Source organism: Octopus sinensis, linkage group LG26 (genome assembly GCF_006345805.1).
Source record: "Octopus sinensis linkage group LG26, ASM634580v1, whole genome shotgun sequence".
NCBI classification, from domain to species: Eukaryota; Metazoa; Mollusca; class Cephalopoda; order Octopoda; family Octopodidae; genus Octopus; species Octopus sinensis.
In genome coordinates this window covers 6629832-6653448 of record NC_043022.1, presented here as the reverse complement: position 1 = coordinate 6653448, position 23617 = coordinate 6629832, and the positions used below count along the sequence as shown (strand labels likewise).

General features: G+C 37.6%; 1 protein-coding gene across 1 annotated transcript in view; it reads left to right on the top strand.

Moving 5' to 3' along the window:
- The window catches only part of LOC118768054, a 51013-nt gene that overhangs the window by 3414 nt on the left and 23982 nt on the right, over nucleotides 1-23617 (top strand). The window contains exons 2-9 of the mRNA XM_036513831.1: nucleotides 5877-6041; nucleotides 11182-11257; nucleotides 12412-12517; nucleotides 13625-13748; nucleotides 14022-14459; nucleotides 16945-17073; nucleotides 17578-17651; nucleotides 21395-21463. Coding sequence (XP_036369724.1) covers nucleotides 5898-6041; nucleotides 11182-11257; nucleotides 12412-12517; nucleotides 13625-13748; nucleotides 14022-14459; nucleotides 16945-17073; nucleotides 17578-17651; nucleotides 21395-21463 — 1160 coding nt within the window. The 5' untranslated portion in view covers nucleotides 5877-5897. The remainder of the gene's footprint in view (nucleotides 1-5876; nucleotides 6042-11181; nucleotides 11258-12411; nucleotides 12518-13624; nucleotides 13749-14021; nucleotides 14460-16944; nucleotides 17074-17577; nucleotides 17652-21394; nucleotides 21464-23617) is intronic.

Sequence of the window (23617 nt, the reverse complement as noted above, 5' to 3'; positions counted from 1 at the left end):
ATCTCCCTGAGAACTACATTAAGGGTACATGTGTCTGTGGAGTGCTCAGCCACTGGCACGTTAATTTCAGAAGCAAGCTGTTCCGTTGATCATAACCGATGGAGTGCCACGATATATATATAAATATATATATATATATATATATATATGGAGATGAACACCATTCCTTCATGTGATTGCTAAGATATTAAGATATTTTTAACAGGAAATGAATGGTAGCTTTAATACATAAAGAATTTTTTATCTATCAATGCAGTGTTGAGCATGCATTCCCATTGTTAGACATTTAATTATATTTACACACACACACATATATATATATGTATGTATTAATATATTGAAGTGTGCTGGTGGCACGTAAAAAGCACTATCTGACCATGATTGATACCAGACCTGCCTGACTGACTCCTGTGCCTGTGGCACATAAAAAGCACCTACTATACTCTCAGAGTGGTTGGTGTTAGGAAGGGCATCCAACTGTTGAAACATTGCCAGATCAGATTGGAGCCTGGTGCAGCCGCTGGCTCTCTAGACTTCAGTGAAACTGTTCAACCCATGCCAGCATGGAAAAGGGACGTTATATGATAATGATGATGATGACAGTATTATATATCCATCTCGGTTAATTTTACCAATCAGTTTCACACTAGGGGTTCAACAGAGTTTTAGGTAACAGTCCAATTATGTAACCCTGTGCTCTTCAGAGGTGGCAGTTATGGAATGAAATATGTTGACTGCTCTCTATTGTTGGTGGTGAACAGACACATTTGTTTGTGGTTGCTGTGAAAAAGATAATGAAACGAGCCGAGCAAGGGTTAAGTTAAGAGTTATGTCCTTGGTTCAAAAAACACCATCTCTGGTGGGTGTTGCAAGTCAGCAAGAGCTTTCTGAAAAAGAGTCTTTGGGAAATGTGTGTATCTGTGTGTTTGTGTATATATATATATATATATATATATATATATATATATATATATACATATGGCATATGCATGTGTGTGTATGTATAGATGTATATAGATGTACCGTTGGCGATTTTTTTCCTCTGTCTTCCCTTCTCTGGATCTTTCCTTCTCCTATGTTTCCGATGAAGAGCTCCACTTGAAACGTTAAACCCTCCTTCTTCCCTTCCTTCCTGCGTGTCCAATAATACTATATTTGTTCCACATCCTCGCGTTGTTGTGTTTTCTCTTTGTGTTTTCATGTTTGAATTAACTTTATATATATATATATATATATGAATGCACATGTGTATATGTATGCATAGGTGTATATGTATATATATGTGTATATTTCTTATATGTACATATTCATGTGTAAGTACATCTCTGCCTGTCTGTCTGTCTCTCTCTTTCTCTGGATTAGCCTATAACATGTGATTTGAAAAGTTGAACAACACAAGCGCTTACATACAATATTACTCTTTTTTTTTTTTACTTGTTTCAGTCATTTGACTGCGGCCATGCTGGAGCACCGCCTTTAATCGAGCAACTCGACCCCGGGACTTATTCTTTTTGTAAGCCCAGTACTTATTCTATCGGTCTCTTTTTGCCGAACCGCTAAGTGACGGGGACATAAACACACCAGCATCGGTTGTCAAGCAATGCTAGGGGAACAAACACAGACACACAAACACACACACATACATATATATATATACATATATACGACAGGCTTCTTTCAGTTTCCGTCTACCAAATCCACTCACAAGGCATTGGTCGGCCCGGGGCTATAGCAGAAGACACTTGCCCAAGATGCCACGCAGTGGGATTGAACCCGGAACCATGTGGTTGGTTAGCAAGCTACTTACCACACAGCCACTCCTGCGCCTATATGTAAACTTCTTTGCAAAAGGTTCATGCCATTTTGCTTTTCAAAAAAATCTTTTTTTAACCCTTCAGCATTTAGATTATTCTGCCAAATGTAATGCATATTTATTCACATTCCTTTGAGTTCATCATGGATTATCTCATAGCTTCAAGATTTTAGCCAGTTTAAGCACTAAAGGGTTAAACAGCTAATAGCGTTTAAGAAAATCATTATATATATACATGTATATTAATATATATATCATTATCATCATCATCACTTAATGGCCATTGTCCATGTTGGCATGGGTTGGACGTTTTTTACCAGAGTTGGGAAGCTGGGGAGGAAAGACAGATTTTAAAAGAAAGCAAGAATACCAGTAAATTTATAAAATATTTCTCCAGTTGCTTTTACTTATCATAGATAGTCTTTAAAGATCGCAAATGCAACTCTCTCTCCTGCGACTAATTTATGAAAGGACTATATATACAGGCGCAGGAGTGGCTGTGTGGTAAGTAGCTTGTTTACCAGCCACATGGTTCCGGGTTCAGTCCTACTGCATGGCACCTTGGGCAAGTGTCTTCTACTATAGCCTCGAGCCGACCAAAGCCTTGTGAGTGGATTTGGTAGACGGAAACTGAAAGAAGCCCGTCGTATATATGTATATATATATATATATGTATGTGTGTGTATGTGTTTGTGTCTGTGTTTGTCCCCCTAGCATTGCTTGACAACCGATGCTGGTGTGTTTATGTCCTCGTTACTTAGCGGTAACCGATAGAATAAGTACTGGGCTTACAAAAGAATAAGTCCCGGGGTCGAGTTGCTCGATTAAAGGTGGTGCTCCAGCATGGCCGCAGTCAAATGACTGAAACAAATAAAAGAGTAAAAGAGTATACACATATACTTGAAATTTATAGAAAAACAAAACAAGACAGGTGTATGAACAACAAGCAAGTGTATTAGTTTGATACTCGGGAAAAATGAAAAAGTCTTTTATGTTTTGAGCCTACACTCTTCAACAGAAAGGAATAAGAGGAAATAAACACTAAGAATTAAAAAAAACATGTAGAATTCAGAGGTACAGCATGGCAAATATATATATATGTATATACTAGCAGTATCGCCCGGCGTTGCTCGGGTTTGTAAGGGAAATAACTATATAAGCATTTTTAGAGAGTTACTTCCCTTATAGATGCCAATTCGGGCTTTCTTAGCCATTTCTGTTTTGGTGTCTTCAAGCCATGAAGTCGTTGTTCTAAAAGAACGCTGGTCTCCTTGACAACGCTTTACGACGTTGATTTCCTTACACTCCCTTCCCCACAGCTTCACGAGGGAGAAGCAAACAGGTGCAGGTGTGACCATGGACACCAAATCCGCTGCCATCGACACACGAAAAATTATGCATTAAAATGGAATAAAAAATGATGTTAAATTATTTTTAAAATCGTAGACTCATCGTAGACGCGTGCTAATAGCCAGACAGGCTCGATATGAATCACGACTATAAGATACCTGAATTTGGTTAAACTGCACCGCAAAATGTGGGAGTAGTTAGGAATCTAAATCGAAGGGGACAGACACTCACACAACTACAGTTTTATATATATAGATGTGTGTGTCTTGTTCTCCTCTCTCTCACCAGTCTAGATATATACCCCCCTCTCTCTTTCTCTCTGTATATAGTATGTGAACAGTTTTCTCTTGTATTAAAGATATAATTTTTCTAAATATATCTCAGGAAGATTTGATAAATATAATTTCAACAAACTTGGTGTGTTTTGATAATAATGAATCTCTTCTTTGTTTTACTAACTTTGAAATGGTGCAAATGTTTGTAAGTTGTGGAGATAAAAACAATAAAATGAAACAAGAGTAATTCATGACAAAACTGGTGATAAAAGTAGTGTAGGAAAAAAAATCATCTCTGTTAATAGCTTCTTGATTCAACTGGTAGGAATTTCTAAAATGGTATTAGGAAGGGCATCCAGCTGTAGAAGCCATGACAAATCAGATCAGAGTCTGGTGCAGCTCCCCAGCTTTCTACGTCTGGCCAAACTGTCCAACTCATGCCATCATGGACGTTAAATGATGATGATAATGTGCAGTTAATATAAGTTTGAGTTAAAGAGGCACAGGTGTGGCTGTGTGATAAGAAGTTTGCTTCCCAACCACATGGTTCTGGGTTCAGTCCCACTGTGTGACATCTTGGGCATCAAGTGTCTTCTCTTATAGCCTTGGGCCAACCAAAGCTTTCTAAGTGGATTTGGTAGATGGAAACTGAAAGCAACCTGTCATATATATGTATATGTATGTATATATATATATATATATATATATATATATACATACATAAACATATACATATATGTCAAAATGTGACCGCGTGTGTACCGTTGGCGATTTTTTTTCCTCTGTCTTCCCTTCTCTGGATCTTTCCTTCTCCTATGTTTCCGACGAAGAACTCCGCTCGAAACGTTAAACCCTCCTTCTTTCCTTCTTTCCTGAGCGTCCAATAATACTATATTTGTTCCACGTCCTCACGTTGTTGTTTTTTTGTGCTTTCTTGTTTGGATTAACTATATATATATATGTATGTATATATATATATATAAGTGGAGGCGCAATGGCCCAGTGGTTAGGGCAGCGGACTCGCGGTCGTGGAATCGCGGTTTCGATTCCCAAACCGGGCGTCGTGAGTGTTTATTGAGCGAAAACACCTAAAGGCTCCACGAGGCTCCGGCAGGGGGTGGTGATCCCTGCTGTACTCTTTCACCACTCTTTCTCCTACTCTTTCTTCTGTTGGCCTGCTCGCTTAGCCAGCGGAGTGGCGTCATTCGAAGGCTAAAACAATGCGAACGCATTGTGATCAGCGATGTGTAAGTATATGTATATCTCCGAAGAGGCCATATGATACTTTTGTAAATGTCTCATTTATATCCATATATCGACCTACCATAAAAGGCTAATATTGGTAAAATGAGACATACTTATCTACATGGCCGAAACAGCTGTAAGATGTAATCTATACTTATATTTTATTTACTTATATTTATATTCTCTTTTTTATATATATTCTACTTATTATACAACATTACTCTTTTATGTACACTTTTTTATGTACATTCCTTTATGTACACTGATTTGTTCTGCTTTTCTATGTTTAACCCTACAGTCTCTTATGTGGTGGTTTAATAAAGTATGTGATTGAGTATTATCTGATAATTGATATTTGATTTAGATGTATTTCTCCATTTTCTTATCTTGTATTAGTAATTTGTGGTAAATCATTTTACCTTTGCCCATATAATACAGTAAATGAATTGATTGCATCGCAGTCCTTAACATTTATGTATTAACTTTGTTGGGTACTTCACTAGCAGTATATTGGATATATGTTATCCCATGGAGGGTTGCATTTACAACCCCTATCTCAATTTGTATAAGCCAGCCATTATAAATAGACCAGTAGTCAATTGACAGAGAAGGTCAAGAAGGTAAAAGATTGACAGTTGTGTCTGTGCTGATATAGTAATTATACTGTGATGCTGAGTGGACATTATAACAATCTGACCTTTTGAGGCTAATAACACTGTACGACTGGGAGTGGTACAGTGCCAGATAGAACCATTCTATTGATGACTTGGGATATAACAATATCTGTCAGAGCAACAACCGTCGCCAAAAGACAGGTACAATAGTGGCAAAAGACCACTTTACAACAGAAAGTAAGATGGCAAACTGGCAGAATTGTTACTGTGCTGGACAAAATTCTGAGCAGCATTTTGTCTAACTTTACTTTCTGAGTTCAAATGTTGCTGGGGTTGATTTACCTTTCAGTTTTTGGGAGTCAGTAAAATGTGTCACTTGAATACTGAAGTTGATATGATCAACTAAACCCATCTCCTGAAATTCCTGGCCTTGTGCCAAAATTTGAAACCAATATGAAGAGAAGGCATATGGCATGATGGTTTAGGGTTGTATGGTAGGAATTATTATTTAAATTAATTACCTGAAAATTATTTACTGAAATCTCTTTTATTTTTCAACTATTTTACCTTTTTGAACAGTAAATTAAAAATTTTCCCAACATGGCTCGACGCACTAATTCAGTCCGTGTAAGACGAAGGCAGTCAGATGCAAAATGGCGTGCGAGTGTTGCCAATGGATATAACACATTGAAAATGATAACAGATGCTTCAAATAAGAAAAAATCCAAGAAGAAATACTCAAAGGTTAAGTTTTATTAGATTATTAAATGTCCTGACTCTCTTCGTTTTAACATCTAATTCTTCATGTTGGAATTGGTAAGATTGGCCTGTTAAATGACACATTCCATGCCACCTTACTTTACTTCTGTTTTACCAGTTGACATTGTTTATAGTGTAAACATTCAAAAATCATCACTATCTTTCCAAACTTCACTAGAATTTTTGCTCCTCCAAAGTTGTCTTGATGTATAAGTTGACCATTTTTGGTTGTATATTGTGATGTTTGTGGTGTTATGAGCTGTGATGAGCTATGTGGTGTTGGTGGAGAGGATTGCAGATTAGATAGACGGAAGTGAAGACTGCAGGGGCTGGTGGAACAGCCATGAGGCATGCATGGGCAGGAAGCATGTGCGGGCAGTTCGAGCAGAGACAGCAGCGTGCAAGGACTTATTTATTTCTTGACAGTGATCGCTTATCCCGCTTAGGTCAACAGGTAAGGTCTTTGTATTTCTTTCTCCCGTTGGCTTCTTTTTCTGTTGTCTTCTTCCTCCATCACGCTACAAGCTATTTCGGCCCATAACAAAAAAAAAAAAAAAAAAAACCAATGATGAGTGTAGTCTGCATTTCGAACGATATGGTCAAACCGTTTTGTGGTGACGCTGATGTAGTCGCTTGGTTGAAGATGAAGTTGGTGGCGAAGTTCCACGGTATAAACGACTTAGTGAGTGTTATACTGGTGTACCTAGATGGTTTGGTGTTGGCACTGTACCTAGAAATGGAAGAGAGGGACCAACTTAGTGTAGAAAAAATAGAAATCCGTTTGATGGAGACCTTTGCAGAGGGAATGTTCGAAGCGTACACTCGCCTGGGGAAAGCAAAATGGTCTGGCAAACAGGTCAATGTATTTGCAAAAGAACACAGAAGATTGGTTAAACTGGCAGGATATGAAGGAGAATCACTGGACCGAACGGTTAAGTTAGCGTTTGTGACTGGCTTTCCTGACCACATGTCAGTCGAGTTGCAAAAGCTGCCGAACATTAACTCTATGACGATGGCAGACATTGTATCTCGTGCTCATGTGCTAGTTTTGTGTTGCAGGACGCCACTGGTAGCAGTGACTGCAACAATGAAAAGTGGCCAAGCAAGGAGTAGTGGAGAGGGGTCAAACAAGGAACGTGTGCGACCATTCAAAGGACAGTGTTTCCGGTGTCAGGGCCCGCACATGGTATGAGACTGCAAGTCACCCAAGCCTAAGGTCATTTGCTACTGGTGTCAAGAAACAGGACATATAGCCAGCGAATGTCTGCGGGGAAACGGTCTAAGGGAGACTACTGCGCTGGTAGTTGCCCCTTCAAATCAATAGAGGCGCGTTAATCATCATTACCTGTAGTCGACATTCTGGTGGAGGGGAAGATGTCGCGAGCCCTTGTGGACACAGGGTGTACGACGACCCTCATGACTCCAGAAGTGGTAGAGACGTGGATTGGAGAAAGCAGTGTAAGAGCAGTCAATGGAAGAAAGGTACACTGTGAAGGCATTACAGATGCACAGATTATGGTGCAAGGAACAAAGCTGATGCTGCAAGCAATTGTGGTTGGCCACTTGGTGGACGAGATTGATGTGGTGATGGGGATGGATGCAATCACCTGTTTAGGAGGTGTCACTGTCAACGAGGCCTGTGTAACATTCGGGTTGCAGGGAAACCGTGTATGCAAGACTGTGCATTGGTGAGAACCATGAAGAAAAGTATGCATTGGGGACCCAGGACTTTCAGGCTGTCTTCGATAGCCAGAGGTGGACAGTGGAGAAGCACTGGAAGGGAGAGCCCCTGACGTTAAAAAATAAAGTGGGCTGCTATCAGCAAACTCTAAAAGGAGATGCTGGAAGTGAGTTCAAGGGGGAGGTGGAGCGGTGGATTAAGGAGGGCATATTGATCCCTTGGGAAAAAGAAGAGAGCGGAATCCTGCCACTGATGGCAGTGATACAGCCCACAAAGCATAAGGTCAGGCCAGTGCTTGACTTCCGAGAGCTGAATGACCACGTATCATGTCATAGAGGCGGCGAGGCCACAGATGTCTGCGGGGACACCTTGCAAGAGTGGAGGCAGGTGACAGGGGCCTCCATGATCGTCGATTTGAAGTTGGCATACCTACAGGTGCATGTGGCTGAGAGACTGTGGAACTATCAGCTTGTCAGGTATAAGGGCCGGACATACTGTCTGACCAGGTTGGGGTTCGGGCTAAATTCAGCACCAAAGATTATGGCAACAATTCTCAAGGCCATCCTGGGAAAGGTGGACAGAGTAAAAAGGGCCACCAATTCGTACATTGATGACATTCTGGTGGATGAAACTGTAATGCCAACAACGGAGGTCATAGGTCACCTGAAGAGTTTTGGACTGATCGCCAAGCCACCAGATGCAATGGAGGTAGGTGCTGCACTGGGCCTCAAGCTATGGAGAGACAATGCCGGTGCATTGGTGTTCCGGCGAGGGAACGAGTTCCCCGAACTGGGCACCAGCATGAGTAGACGGGAACTGCTCTCAGTGTGTGGGAAGCTGGTGGGACACTACCCAATTGCAGGATGGCTCTGGACGGCACGTAGCTTCAAGAGATGAGCCAAAGGAGCGAAAGGAATGATAGAGTGGGAGAGAAGACGACCGACATGATACAGGAAGTCTTGGTCAGAGTGAGAGCAGAGGATCCAGTGAGGGGCAGTTGGTATGTTCCCAAGGCAAAGAGAGAGATTGTATGGTGTGACGCCACTTTATTACATATAGTGAAGAATAAAAAGTTTTGAATGGTACCACAATGCACTATGATACAAACAATGGGCGATATACCTGTTGTAATTTAGTCATCCATAAAGTGATTAATGATGCAAATAACCCATCACTTTTTCACCTCACTTTTTCTTGACCTTTCTCAAGTCCATATTTTACACATCTATAACCAACTCTATTTTACTTCTCTTTACTGGATGTCTTCTCCTTTTATCACCCATGTTACAATTTTATATGCCATTATGTTTTGATCCTAATCCATCTTGATATGGAAAACAGATAACCTTCCTATCGCCATTAGTGCAATATTTTCCTGAATTCCCACCACCATTTCACATTCTGATCATTAAACTGTTGCTAACTTCCAGCTAGTGCACTAATTAGATTTGCTAAGCGAACTGAAATGTTTTTCAAAATATACATCGAAATCGAATTGAACCAGCCAGGATCCCTGGTCTGGTGGTATGTAAAAAGCACTATCCGACTCGTGGCCGATGCCAGCGCCGTTTCGACTGGCTTCCATGCCGGTGGCACGTAAAATACACCAATCCGACCGTGGCCGTTGCCAGCCTCGCCTGGCACCTGTGCAGGTGGCACGTAAAAAGCACCCGCTACACTCACGGAGTGGTTGGCGTTAGGAAGGGTATCCAGCTGTAAAAACATTGCCAGATAAGACTGGAGCCTGGTGTAGCCTTCTGGCTTCCCAGATCCCCGGTCGAACCGTCCAACCCATGCTAGCATGGAGAACGGACGTTAAACGATGATGATGATGATGATGATGACATGTCGAATGTTGTAAGTCAGCTTAGCTACTGAATAAACCCAATGACACCAGCGTCTGGTATGTCATGGTTCAGTGATAGAAGTTGCTTGTTTTGAATATAGCATCATGCAGAAACAGATGCTGTATTAAAGCCAATCATATCTGTGTGTGGAGCCAAAATGAAAGATGAATAAAAAACAAAGCTCCTCCCTTAGTTATACAAACTCATAGAGCCAGAGTCCCTGTTCTTGTGGCATCTATACTGCCCACCTGGACAGGATGACTCACTTTTGCCAGCTGAGAGGACTGGAACAATGTGAAATGAAGTGTGTTGCTTGGTCCAGGAATTGAAACCACAATCTTATGATCATGAGTCTGTAGTGATGCTACTGTGTAAGGTTCAGCGCGCATGCGCAGAATGGGATTACTTCCGGGTGGCCACCGGAAGTCTTCCCCATGCGCATGTGCGGGAAACTGACCCCTAAGGCACAAATCACTCATTCATCCTCTCTGGCCATTTCAGCCCTTGGGAACAGACGTGCATTTGGTAGTCTCTGATAACTATACCGACTTAGCCGCGAATGACATCGAACCACTTCAACCAACGAACAAGAAGCTGTACAACAGATTCGGCTGTCGTTTTCCCATCAGATATACGTACACCATCACGATTAATAAACAAACTGCTGTCTTTCACCGATAACCTGACTTCGTCTGTTATATCTTACTAAATTGTATGTGACGGGATCGGATCGACACCCCTTCAGTGATACTGATCCCAGATCCTGTTACAAGTCCAACATCCCTAACCACTAAGCTATGCACCTCCACAGAATGAAAGATGGAACTGCTTGTAATTAAATACAAAATGAATGAAGATGTTACTATTTAAAATTCTTTCAAAGAAAATCAACCAAATCTTAAAGACAAAGAAATGTGTCCTCCCCATTCCTGAAGTGATCTTTCCTCTGTTCTTTCCAGCACAAACATAGCAAATAAACAGACCAACCATTTTGTTTTAAAAGCCTTAAATCTTTTTATGTATTATTGATATGCTTGTGGACTTATCATATTTGACGGCATATTAGACGCACCCTCATTTCAGCAGGTCAAATTCAGGAAAAAAAGTTTTAAGTGTATTTAAGCATATATTGTTGAAAGCAGTCTAGCAGCACATTACAAAAGGAAAGCATACAAATTACAATAGTAATCATCTTTAATCATCTTTTTAACCAGAAAACTCTTCATCATCTTCTACACCAGAAAAGTCTTCATCATCTTCAAAACAAGGAACATCTTCATCACTACTGCTGAAATCACTGTCTTCAAATAATGCATCATCTTCTGAAAATATCATTAAGGCGTTAGCGTAGGTAGAAATACTTATCGTAAGCTAGGTTAGTGAGCGTCTGGGAGAAGATTAGCCTACGGGAGAGTCTTGACTTCGCATATTAGATGCAGGGCGATTTTTCGAGCCAAATTTTTTGGAAAAAAGTGCGTCCTATATGCCGTCAAATACGGTAATTCTCTCTCTTTCTTTTTTTTTTTTTAACTGTTATTGTTATTTGGATGTTTTAAACTGCCTTCACAAAAATATTGAATGCTGTTGAATTTTTCAGGCCCATATACTTCAAGAAACAGTCAATCACATCAACTTCTTGGAATCTATTTTAGCAAATTTCCTATCAGAAAAAAGTAAAGTTATTTCTAAAAATTATCTTTTTTTTTTTGTTAAATATAATTCTGTGTATTGTTGTATTGTTGTTTTAATATATTTTTATCCTTACTGTAAATTAGAGAACCTAGTTAAATGTCTCTCTATATAAACGGCAGTTTGTCTGTCTGCGTGTCTGTGTGTCTGTTAGGTTGTACCCTCACCCTGACCACGGCTTTTAACCGATTCTGATGAAACTTGACACACACATAGCCCAATGTCATAATTCAAAATTAACGTAGCGAAAATTTTGAAAAGTTCCCCCAGTTCTGAAAAAAATCGGTAAATTCGACATGGGGTCGAGAATCAGAAACACAAACCACAGACTGTCTAGGGGACGCAACTCGACCTTTTTAACTCTCAAAAAAATTTACCATCATTTTTTTGCTATTTTTTGGCTATAACTCTCTAAAAATGCTTTATAGTTATTTCCCTTACAAACCCGAGCAACGCCGGGCGATACTGCTAGTTTTCACTAAATTGAGATTAAAACTACTCTTCTTTCTCAGGGTTTATGTTTTAAAAAAACTCCAGTAGATGAAATAAAAATACATGTTCCACCACAAGATTGTCTGTAGCATTGAACTTATAGTAATTATTGGAGAATGGAATTGTTAAAAAATATTGATTCCAAATTTTGGCACAAGGCCAGCAATATCAGGGGAGGAGGTAAGTCAATTACATCAACCCCAGTGCTCAACTTGTACTTATTTTATTGGTCCTGAAAGGCTGAATGGCAAAGTTGACTTCAGTGGAATTTGAACTCAGAACATAAAGATGAATGAAATGCTGCTAAGCATTTTGCTTGGTGTGCTGATGATTTTGCTAGTTTCAAATTTTGGCACAAGGCCAGCAATTCTGGGGTCAGGGGTAAATCGATTACATTAACCCCAGTACTAAACTGGTACTTATTTTATCAACCCTGAAAGTATGAAACACAGAGTTGACCTTGATAGAAATTGAACTCACAATGTAAAGACACAGAATGCCACTAAGCATTTAGTCGAGTCTGCTGATGATTCTACTTGCTTGCTACTTTAGAATTGCTAAAAAGTATCAAAAATTTTATTATTCTTTCGTCATTATCATCGTATAATTTATCATTATTTTGACATTTTTTAATTTATTTATTCAGAGAAATTTGTTGACAGTGGTTTACTTCCAGAGACAAGTAATATTTTATCTGATATCAATGAGGTCAGGAATGAATTTTCTGCAAAGCAAGCTGGAATATTTTCAAGGTAAATAATGTTTAACCTTTTAGCATTTAGATTAATTGGTCAAATGTGATACTTGTGTGTTCGTATTGTTTTGAATTAATCATGCGTTCTCTTATAGCTTCAGAGATTTCACTGAAGTTACTGTTTATTTTTATAATGATATTGTAGGATAGGTGTGAGAGGCGAGATCTCCCCAGTTAATGCATAAAACTCATAGAATATTTGGGCTGGTTATGACCAGTTTGAATGCACAATTTTTTTTAGACCTTTTTGCAATTGTTTCATTATGTTTCAGAAAATGTTTGTCAACTTGTTGCAATCTCCCATACTTTAAATGGCAATTGAGTTTTAAATGTTTGTTTGTTTTGCTTCTATCAGAATACATGAATACATTAGTTTCAAATGTGAATCAGTTGGTATATTAATTGCATTCACTGATTAATTTTTAAATAATATATTTATCTTGGGTTATGTTATGCTGGTGATTTCTAATAAAAATGAAATGATGTTATACATTTTTACCTAAGACTAGAAATGTTAACATCTTATTAATATGTAAACAAAAAAGAAAATTAAATATGTGTATTTTATGCTTTTTCTTCCTTGTTCCTCAATTTTAAATTTCAAACTTCTATTCCCGCTAAATAGTATGTAGAAATGATTATCTCCCTTTCATTAACAGGGGAACTCCATGTATGTTTTTGTCTTGTTTTTACATACTCAGGTATTTGTTTTATAACTTAGGCACAAAGCTCAAAATTAAATGTTAAGAACAAATGTCTTTATTCAAGTTGAACACAAAAGCTGTAATTCATCACCGTAAAGCTGTGAATGTGTTTTATCTAAAATTATTCAGGTTGAAATTACTTCAAAACTAATAATGGAAAGGTATTGCTTGGTGACTTTAGTATTAATTTACATTACTTCTACATTCTGCACTTAAATCCCATCTGGATTAACTTAGCTTCTCAGCCCTCTGGATGCCAATGTGGACAGCAGACATTTATATAAAATAATTGGGGGTTTTGTGCCAAAGTTAGATAACAAATTATTTAAATTCGCCCAAAATATATTTTAATATCTGCTTGCTGGAAAAAACCTGCCTTATCTTTCTATTATATATTACAGTAGTTCAATGATGAGGAAATGTAATTTTTTAGATGATCTTTTAAATGAAATATACGAATTGGATAATCAAATTTCACCAGAAACTGGATGTTTTGATTCTTCTCAAAGTCCCTCAGAAACACAGGTTAATACACAAGTTTTATATGGTTTCATGTATTTCTTTAAACAATATATATCTTTTATCTTTTACTTGTACCATTCGTACTATATATACATTGTGTATAATACACATATAACTCTTTTAATTTAAAGTTGTTTCAAGTACGTGCACAGAGTAAAAATATTAGAATGTAGTGTTTTTAACTGTATTTAACATCAATATTCATAAAAAGTTGTTTAAAAATAATATCAAATCTGATGGATGTATTATAAATATATATATTTTTTTTACTTATAGGAAAAACATATCTCTTCAACCGTAGCATGTGAAGAAACTGAGGTTTCAAATATTACTGGCAGCAACTATCCATTTTGGCCAAGCAAGAATCCTAAATGCTTTGCAAATGAAGAAGAGATTCAGATATTTTCACCTGTTAAAAAGAAGAAATTTGATGAGTTGTTAAATCAGAAATTTTGTAATGGATCTAATAATAATAATCATAATAATAATAGTTACAGCACACCCAAAGAAGGTGACAAATTCCTTAAGAAATATGATCCTTTTATAGGGAAAGAATTAATGCCAATTAAAAAAGAATCTACTTTTTCCCACCCATCCAGTTCTGATATCTTACAATTTTCCACATTTGAGACCCCTAAAAAGAAGCATGACATTTCTGGAAAGAAAGATCAAGAAAACTTTACAATCTCAGGAAGCCATTTCCAATTAAGACAGGTAATAATTCTTGTAATTCTTTCCAAAACAATAGAGTACCGATCAAAACAACTTATGATATTTAATTTTTTAGTCTTATTCTTTTTCTACTAATTTGTGGTCTTGTGTCAAAATTAGACATCTCTAATGAAGGTGCATGGTTTAGTGGTTAGGGTACTCAGCTTATGATTGTCAGGTTTGTGAGTTTGATCCCTGGCAGCATGTTATCTTTTTCAGCAAGACGCTTTATTCCACATTGGTTCAGCTGGCAAAAATGATTTGTACCTGTAATTTAAAAGGACCAGACTTGTCACATTCTATGTCATGCTGAATCTCTCTAAGAACTATGTTAAGGGTGTGTGTGTCTGTGGAGTGCTCAGCCACTTGCATCTTAATTTCACGAGCAAGCTGATCCATCAATCATATCATTTGGAACCCTTTGTCATCATAACTGGCTGAGTGCCAGATATCTATAATCATCCCTCACTCCATCACCCTCACCACTTAGCTGTCAGCTGAGTCTATCATCAAGATCACCCTGTTACCTTCTTTTAAGCAGGAAGGACAAATAGCTTGCCTCTGTCTTATGGCTGTGACTGAAGAGGTTTTGTGATGGATGCAACAAAAAGTATTAAAAACAGACACTTTCTACTTTGGCCCTGTCTTCATTGACTCAGCTGGAGAGGCAGGTGTTACATCCCAGTAAATTTGTTACAAGATGAATGAGGGTTGCTAATATGGCCTGAATGAATGGGGCTTACTTTCAACATGTACCTGTGAGTCAAAGAATGACAGTTAGTAGGTACCCAGGGTTGTCGGAGTTATCCAGGACCTTTGGGATTCTTTGTCTTTAGGTGATGCTTCTCTCATAGGAATATTTTTAGAAATAAAGTTGTACACTGTCTATATTTTCCAGTTTATTTTACTTTGTTTTTCATTTCTCATTTCATTTCAAAATAACTCCATCCTACTACATGTAAAGTCTCCTCATTGCCATAACTGTGGTAAATAACGATTTCAAATTTTGGCACAAGGTCAGGCATTTTGGTGAAGGAGTAAGTTGATTTACATCAACTCTCATGTTCACCTGGTACTTATTTTATTGACCCCCAAGAGGATGAAAGGCAAAGTTGACCTCGGCAGAATTTGAACTCAGACTGGGTTGAACTGCCTCTAAGCCTGGCATGCTTACCATTCTGCCAGTCCACCACCTTGTGGTAAATAATTGAAATCGTTGTTGTTGTTGCTGTTATTAAAACCAAGGGCCATGGTTTGGCAGAATAGATAAAACCCTAAGAAAACAGCACAGCTCCCATGACTTCAGGAAACATTTTTTCACACTGAGAGTTGCTGAAGCGTGGAACAAACTGCCGGCATCGGTTGTTAGTTGTCGGAGCACTGCATCCTTCAAAACTTCCATGCTTCCTGAGATTCGCCAACACTACACTTGATATACACACAAGCATGTTCACTTTCCAGACATTTCTACACTACTGCATGTACTTTATATGCACTTTCTGACAAGTTGTGGTGCACCTGAGCACTGTATACAATAATTTCATTATATATATATATATAAAATGCTTTTGTCAGCATTTAATTTCATCCTGAGTTCAAAACCTGTCAAGGTTAGTTTTGTCTTTCACCTTTTTTTGGTGTCAATAAATTAAAGTACCAGTCAAATACTAGGTTCAGTTTCACTGACTAGGCTCCCCTTATTTTCTCACCTTATACCCATGTCAGAAATCATTATTATGATAATTATAGCATGATGATAATAGCTTTCTCTTGATTCCCCCCACCCCGCCCAGTTTTATCTATTGAACAATATTTGAGATCAAAGCCATTTGCCAAAATCATACAAGAATGAAAAATTTCACCTTTTGTTAATTCTTAAACAAATAATATGGATAAGTACTGATTAACCAATGATCAATAGATTGATGTTTTGATCTGCTATCAATGTGTTACGTGTTTTCTCAGAAAAGATTGACCTTTGACCTGGCCTGACATAGACTTGTTCCTGTGATTTAGCAGTTCAGGCCATGCTTATATGGTTTATTTTGGATTTGATCCTATTACATGGCACTTGAAGAAATGATGTCTACTGTATTTTTGAGTTGATCTCAGCTTTGTCAGTGAAACTGGGTTGATGGAAATCTGTTGGATTAAACTTGTGCTAAGCCAATACATTTAATCTATAACCTTGTTTGACACTATTATCTGGCTCTTGGGTAGCTTTAGTAGAGACCACTTTGTTACAAGAATTTGAACCCAGGTCTTCAGTCTTGGGGGAGTGTCATAATTTCTCCCTCTATTTCTGCGACCAGACTGGGAGGTATTGAGTCTGACGACAACATGGCCCTTATACTTGAGGTATCTAAACCTAAAACTGAATACAAGTGATGACTAAATTAATAAATACAACTTGGTCACTGTTATTTGATTGTATAATAAACTTCTTAATTACTTCTAATTGTAATGTTTTTTTGGGTTTTCTTTTCAGCTGTCTTGTGGAACTTCTACATTCACTCCTTTAAAGAGCCCTCCCATTTTTGATTTGGGATTATCACCAATAACAACTCCCTGCATAAAACAACTTAATAACTATTTGCCTTGTGGTCTTTATGTGCCGGTAAGCTTAATCACAGTACATTTTCTGTTCTAAAGATGTGTAACAGTTAGACTAGACTTTTCTGATGAGGTTTTACAAGACTGGAACATGTCCTCACTTGTAACTGTATTTCAATGCATTTTTATTTCTAATTAATTTAAATGTTGTGATTGACTACAATTAGTCATTAGGACAAGCCTGACTAGCCTTGTTTTTAGATTATCTTTAATTATAAGAACCTTTGTTCACAACTAATTAGAGTTACTCATTGACAACAGCAACAAAAACAACCTCTAGTCATATTTCTCAATTACGAAACTGTTGTTTTGTATATAAGTTAGTGAAAATCAAAAAAATTCATACATTCTCTTTTTATATCAATAAATAGTTTTCTCTTGCTTACAACACTGTTATAAAATTATTAATTTTCTTTTGTTCATTCAAAATTTATTTAAAGTTTTATTATTAGTAAAGTTTGTTAAAAACATAAGAGCATGAAATCTTTTATTTTTGAAATATTTTTAGAGTCCTGATAATGATGCCAATAAATATCTGATTTGCAATGAAAATATCAATGAAATAGATAAAGTTACTTCAAGGTAGGAAACAATTTTTCTCTTTCTGAAAAATGAACTAAAATATTAAGAGCAATCATTATTTCTTAGTCTAGGAAAATATATAAACTGTTATTGTTCAGTCTGATTTGGAGATGAAAAACTGAAACAGTGCTGAAACTGAATAGGCGCAGGAGTGGCTGTGTGGTAAGTAGCTTGTTTACCAACCACATGGTTCCGGGTTCAGTCCCACTGCGTGGCACCTTGGGCAAGTGTCTTCTACTATAGCCTTGGGTCGACCGAAGCCTTGTGAGTGGATTTGGTAGATGGAAACTGAAAGAAGCCCGTCGTATATATGTATATATATATATATGTGTGTTTGTGTGTCTGTGTTTGTCCCCCTAGCATTGCTTGACAACCGATGCTGGTGTGCTTATGTCCCTGTTATTTAGCGGTTCGGCAAAAGAGACCGATAGAATAAGTACTGGGCTTACAAAAGAATAAGTCCCGGGGTCGAGTTGCTCGATTAAAGGCGGTGCTCCAGCATGGCCGCAGTCAAATAACTGAAACAAGTAAAAGAGTAAAGAGTAAAGAGTTCTGTTTATTGGGAAAATGAAAATAATATTTGTGTTTCTTTGCTGAAGACAACAACTTGGCATTCTTTTATTTCTAACTTGATTCTTTTCAGTTGTAGACAAAACGTGCACCTCTTCAAATAGTTGAGATACTATTGATAATTTTGTTTTGTTGGGATCATAATACTTTTTGTATTTGCAAGTGTTAAACTGATTCTTTTCACTGAGGAATTTTCTTTATTAGAAGCAGATGTAACAAGAAGTCAATTAAGAGTTGGGCTTTACCAGTTTAGGAAGTATATTTAGCTGTGTGTATGTAAGAAGCTTTGAAATGTATAAATGCATGTTTTACATAAAGGTAACGACATCTATTCTTTGCTCACACATGAAATAGCTGGCACAACAGAGATAATCGTACAAGACAACAGAGTGTAGGAGAATGAGTTAATTCCTTTATACACATCAAGGTAGTTAGCTCTGGTACTTGACTGCAAATCTAAAATATCTAATGAGTTTTGAAGTGGTAGTGAGGTGAAGTAGAATTCCCATAGTGTGTCGAGCTAGACAAGCCACAAGCTCGTTGATAGTTTAGTATCGACATCTGTGTGAGATGAAGCAAAGCAGTGACAAAAGGGAACTTGGTATTAACATTTCAAAAGGCGGTGAGCTGGCACAAACGTTAGCACGCCGGGCGAAATGTTTAGCGGTATTTCGTCTGCGTTACGTTGTGAGTTCAAATTCCGCCAAGGTTGACTTTGCCTTTCATCCTTTCGGGGTCGATAAATTAAGTACCAGTTACGCACTGGGGTTGATGTAATCGACTTAATACCTATGTCTGTCCTTGTTTGTCCGCTCTGTGTTTAGCCCCTTGTGGGTAATAAAGAAATAGGTATTAACATTCCAACCCTTAGACAGTGAGTGAATAAATGCTCTTGGAAAGCACACATTATTACATGGGCAGAAGTTTCATGTGTATTCCTCTGTGCTAGCTTTTAAAGAGTGGAGGGATGCAGCACCAGTGTGCTGCTACACTGGTGCAAAGTAATTTGACTGTCCTGCTATGCTACACAGAAATTGTAAAATTTGAAACCCTTTCATCTTGCCATGATTTGTAACCATTTCATACTAAGGTATTTAACCCTTTCGTTACCAACCCGGCTGAAACTGGCTCTGGCTCTGACTACAAATGTCTTGTTTTCATAAGTTTTGATTTAAAATCTTCCACCAAACCTTAGTCACAATTTATGTCCCTAACACAAGCTGAATGATAACTAAGTTATTTTATTAAATTCTTTGTTATATTTAAAGTAATTGAAAGAAACACAGAACATTTCAAAATAAATACAGTAACGAAAGGGTTAAAATGATATTGCAGCACAGAGTAACAGGAAGAGCAACTAAACTAGACATGATTAAAAGTTGATATAATCAGATTAAAATGGATTTGAAATATGGGTTAGTCGACTATTATGAGGCCAGAAGCATGATAATATGTAATTTCTGCTGGCTCTGATAATGGTCAGCATGTAGAAGAATATCCAGTTTGGAAAACGTTAGGTCAATACAATGTCTGTAAAATCATAAACTCTGCGTAGAAATTGATGATAAACTAACATTTTACATACTTTATTGCAAAGTAATATTTTCTTCACTTTTAAGGCACCAAACTAGCAGAATCGTTTGCCTGCTGGGCAAAATGCTTAGTGGCATTTTGTCTGTCTTTACGTTCTGAGTTCAAATTCCACCGAGGTTGACTTTGCTTTTCATCCTTCCGGGGTTGATGAAATAAGTACCAACTGAGCACTGAGGGTCAATGTAGTCAACTTACCCCAAAATTACTGGCCTTGTGCCAAAATTTGAAGCCAATATTTTCCTCACTTTTTTTTCTCATTCTCCCTCTTTTAGTGTTCACTTCCTCTCTTTCCCCTCCCCCTTATTCTTCACTTATTTTCTGATCCCCCTTCCCTTATTCCTCACATTTCTCTTTCTGTTCCTGTGATTACTATGTTAAAGAACTTTGGCCTAGTTGATACAGAATCAGCCTATTAATTCATATACCCTGAGTTCAATTTCAATGCAAGCATTTTCTTGTACATTTGACCAGCATTCTTAATTCTATGTGCCTCAGTTTATCCAGATGCTAGAATGTCTGAGAGTGATATCTCAGACAACTGGTGAGATATCTAGGTAGTGGTTACCTTCTCAAGTCATGCTGACTCATAAGGGCCGGGGTCCTGGTTTCTATGGCATATGAATTTGTCACCTGGACAAGTTGCCAGTCCATTTGCAGGATTAACTCATTTTTACCAGCTAAGTGGACTGGAGCAATGTGAAATGAAGCGTTTTGCTCAAGAACACAACACATTGCCTGGTCCAAGAATTGAAACCACAATCTTACGATCATGGGTCCAACACCCTAACCACTAAGCTACACATCTCCACTATCTAGGTAGAAGTTTAGCTCATATCTACTGAGCACCATACAAACTGAAATTAAACTGTAGACCCCAACCACTTAAGTAAGACATTTCCTGATTGTTTTTTAGACTCAGGTCTGCCTTCTCATTTGTCTTCTTGTAACTCCAAGTCAGCCTTGATCAAAGTAAATGTGATTAAAGGCATTTTAGCCAAGGTCATTTTGACCTGCTTTTCTTTTTGTCATGCACAGTGCTTCCTGGGATACCTTATTCAATGGAGGGTTCTTCTTAGAATAGTTCCATAATTTAGTTTTTGAGATGATCAAGTTGTTTATTGGGTTATTGTTTTTCCATATTTTCATGATTTTACTGCACTAAGTTACTTTGGTATCCTAGAAACGGGTTAACTTCTTTATCATTGATTTCAACAACAATACTTTATTGTCATCAGGATCCTCGTTCCTTGGCTTATTACCCATTGTACATTGTTATCTTTAAATGCTGTAATTATCTGAAAAATCAACTAGTTTTAACGATATCTTGATAGTAAAAACGTTTTACTTTTTCTTTTTTCCTGTATCAATATCTTCCCAACTTCAAGAGAGAACAATGTGCTACTAATTTTCCATCTCATTTCCCTAGTGAGCTTTATCAATGAGTTCTTTAATTGGTTTATTAGATATATGGGTGGTGGGGTTATTTCATGACTCTGTTTTTACAAGTAAAATCTTGTAAAAAGGTCTACCATATATATCATCGTTACGCATTTTTCTTTTTGTCTTGTTCCTCTTGGCAGCTCTGTTACAAAACTGAATACTTCCAGAAGCATTAAACATGGGACAACTTGCAGAAAAAGACTGGATAAGTGAGTAGAGTTTAATTATTTAAAAGTAATTCTCTATTATTATTGTTGTTCAGATCCAGATCAACATTATCTGAGAAGACCCCTATCACTGACTTTCTTGTTCCCTTGTTTTTGCAACTGTTGTGTATCTAAGACTACATCATGCAACATAGTATGAGATATCATCTTTTCTAAGATGTTGAAGTGTGATTTAAATTTGGCTGCTATTTCTGGTGTGTTGGACAGCCATGTAGAGGCATCTACAATAGGAGTGAGGATCAACATTATCTGAGAAGACCCCTATCACTGACTTTCTTGTTCTCTTGTTTTTGCAACTGTTGTGTATTTAAGACTACATCATGCAACATAGTATGAGATATCATCTTTTCTAAGATGTTGAAGTGTGATTTAAATTTGGCTGCTATTTCTGGTGTGTTGGACAGCCATGTAGAGGCATCTACAATAGGAGTGAGGATCAACATTATCTGAGAAGACCCCTATCACTGACTTTCTTGTTCTCTTGTTTTTGCAACTGTGTTGTATTTAAGACTACATCATGCAACATAGTATGAGATATCATCTTTTCTAAGATGTTGAAGTGTGATTTAATTTGGCTGCTATTTCTGGTGTGTTGGACAGCCATGTAGAGGCATCTACAATAGGAGTGAGGATCAACATTATCTGAGAAGACCCCTATCACTGACTTTCTTGTTCTCTTGTTTTTGCAACTGTTGTGTATTTAAGACTACATCATGCAACATAGTATGAGATATCATCTTTTCTAAGATGTTGAAGTGTGATTTAAATTGGCTGCTATTTCTGGTGTGTTGGACAGCCATGTAGAGGCATCTACAATAGGAGTGAGGATCAACATTATCTGAGAAGACCCCTATCACTGACTTTCTTGTTCTCTTGTTTTTGCAACTGTTGTGTATTTAAGACTACATCATGCAACATAGTATGAGATATCATCTTTTCTAAGATGTTGAAGTGTGATTTAAATTTGGCTGCTATTTCTGGTGTGTTGGACAGCCATGTAGAGGCATCTACAATAGGAGTGAGGATCAACATTATCTGAGAAGACCCCTATCACTGACTTTCTTGTTCTCTTGTTTTTGCAACTGTTGTGTATTTAAGACTACATCATTCAACATAGTATGAGATATCATCTTTTCTAAGATGTTGAAGTGTGATTTAAATTTGGCTGCTATTTCTGGTGTGTTGGACAGCCATGTAGAGGCATCTACAATAGGAGTGAGGATCAACATTATCTGAGAAGACCCCTATCACTGACTTTCTTGTTCTCTTGTTTTTGCAACTGTTGTGTATTTAAGACTACATCATGCAACATAGTATGAGATATCATCTTTTCTAAGATGTTGAAGTGTGATTTAAATTTGGCTGCTATTTCTGGTGTGTTGGACAGCCATGTAGAGGCATCTACAATAGGAGTGAGGATCAACATTATCTGAGAAGACCCCTATCACTGACTTTCTTGTTCTCTTGTTTTTTGCAATGTTGTGTATTTAAGACTACATCATGCAACATAGTATGAGATATCATCTTTTCTAAGATGTTGAAGTGTGATTTAAATTTGGCTGCTATTTCTGGTGTGTTGGACAGCCATGTAGAGGCATCTACAATAGGAGTGAGGATCAACATTATCTGAGAAGACCCCTATCGCTGACTTTCTTTCTCTGTTTTTGCAACTGTTGTGTATTTAAGACTACATCATGCAACATAGTATGAGATATCATCTTTTCTAAGATGTTGAAGTGTGATTTAAATTTGGCTGCTATTTCTGGTGTGTTGGACAGCCATGTAGAGGCATCTACAATAGGAGTGAGGATCAACATTATCTGAGAAGACCCCTATCACTGACTTTCTTGTTCTCTTGTTTTTTGCAATGTTGTGTATTTAAGACTACATCATGCAACATAGTATGAGATATCATCTTTTCTAAGATGTTGAAGTGTGATTTAAATTTGGCTGCTATTTCTGGTGTGTTGGACAGCCATGTAGAGGCATCTACAATAGGAGTGAGGATCAACATTATCTGAGAAGACCCCTATCGCTGACTTTCTTGTTCTTGTTTTCAACTGTTGTGTATTTAAGCTACATCATGCAACATAGTATGAGATATCATCTTTTCTAGATGTTGAAGTGTGATTAAAT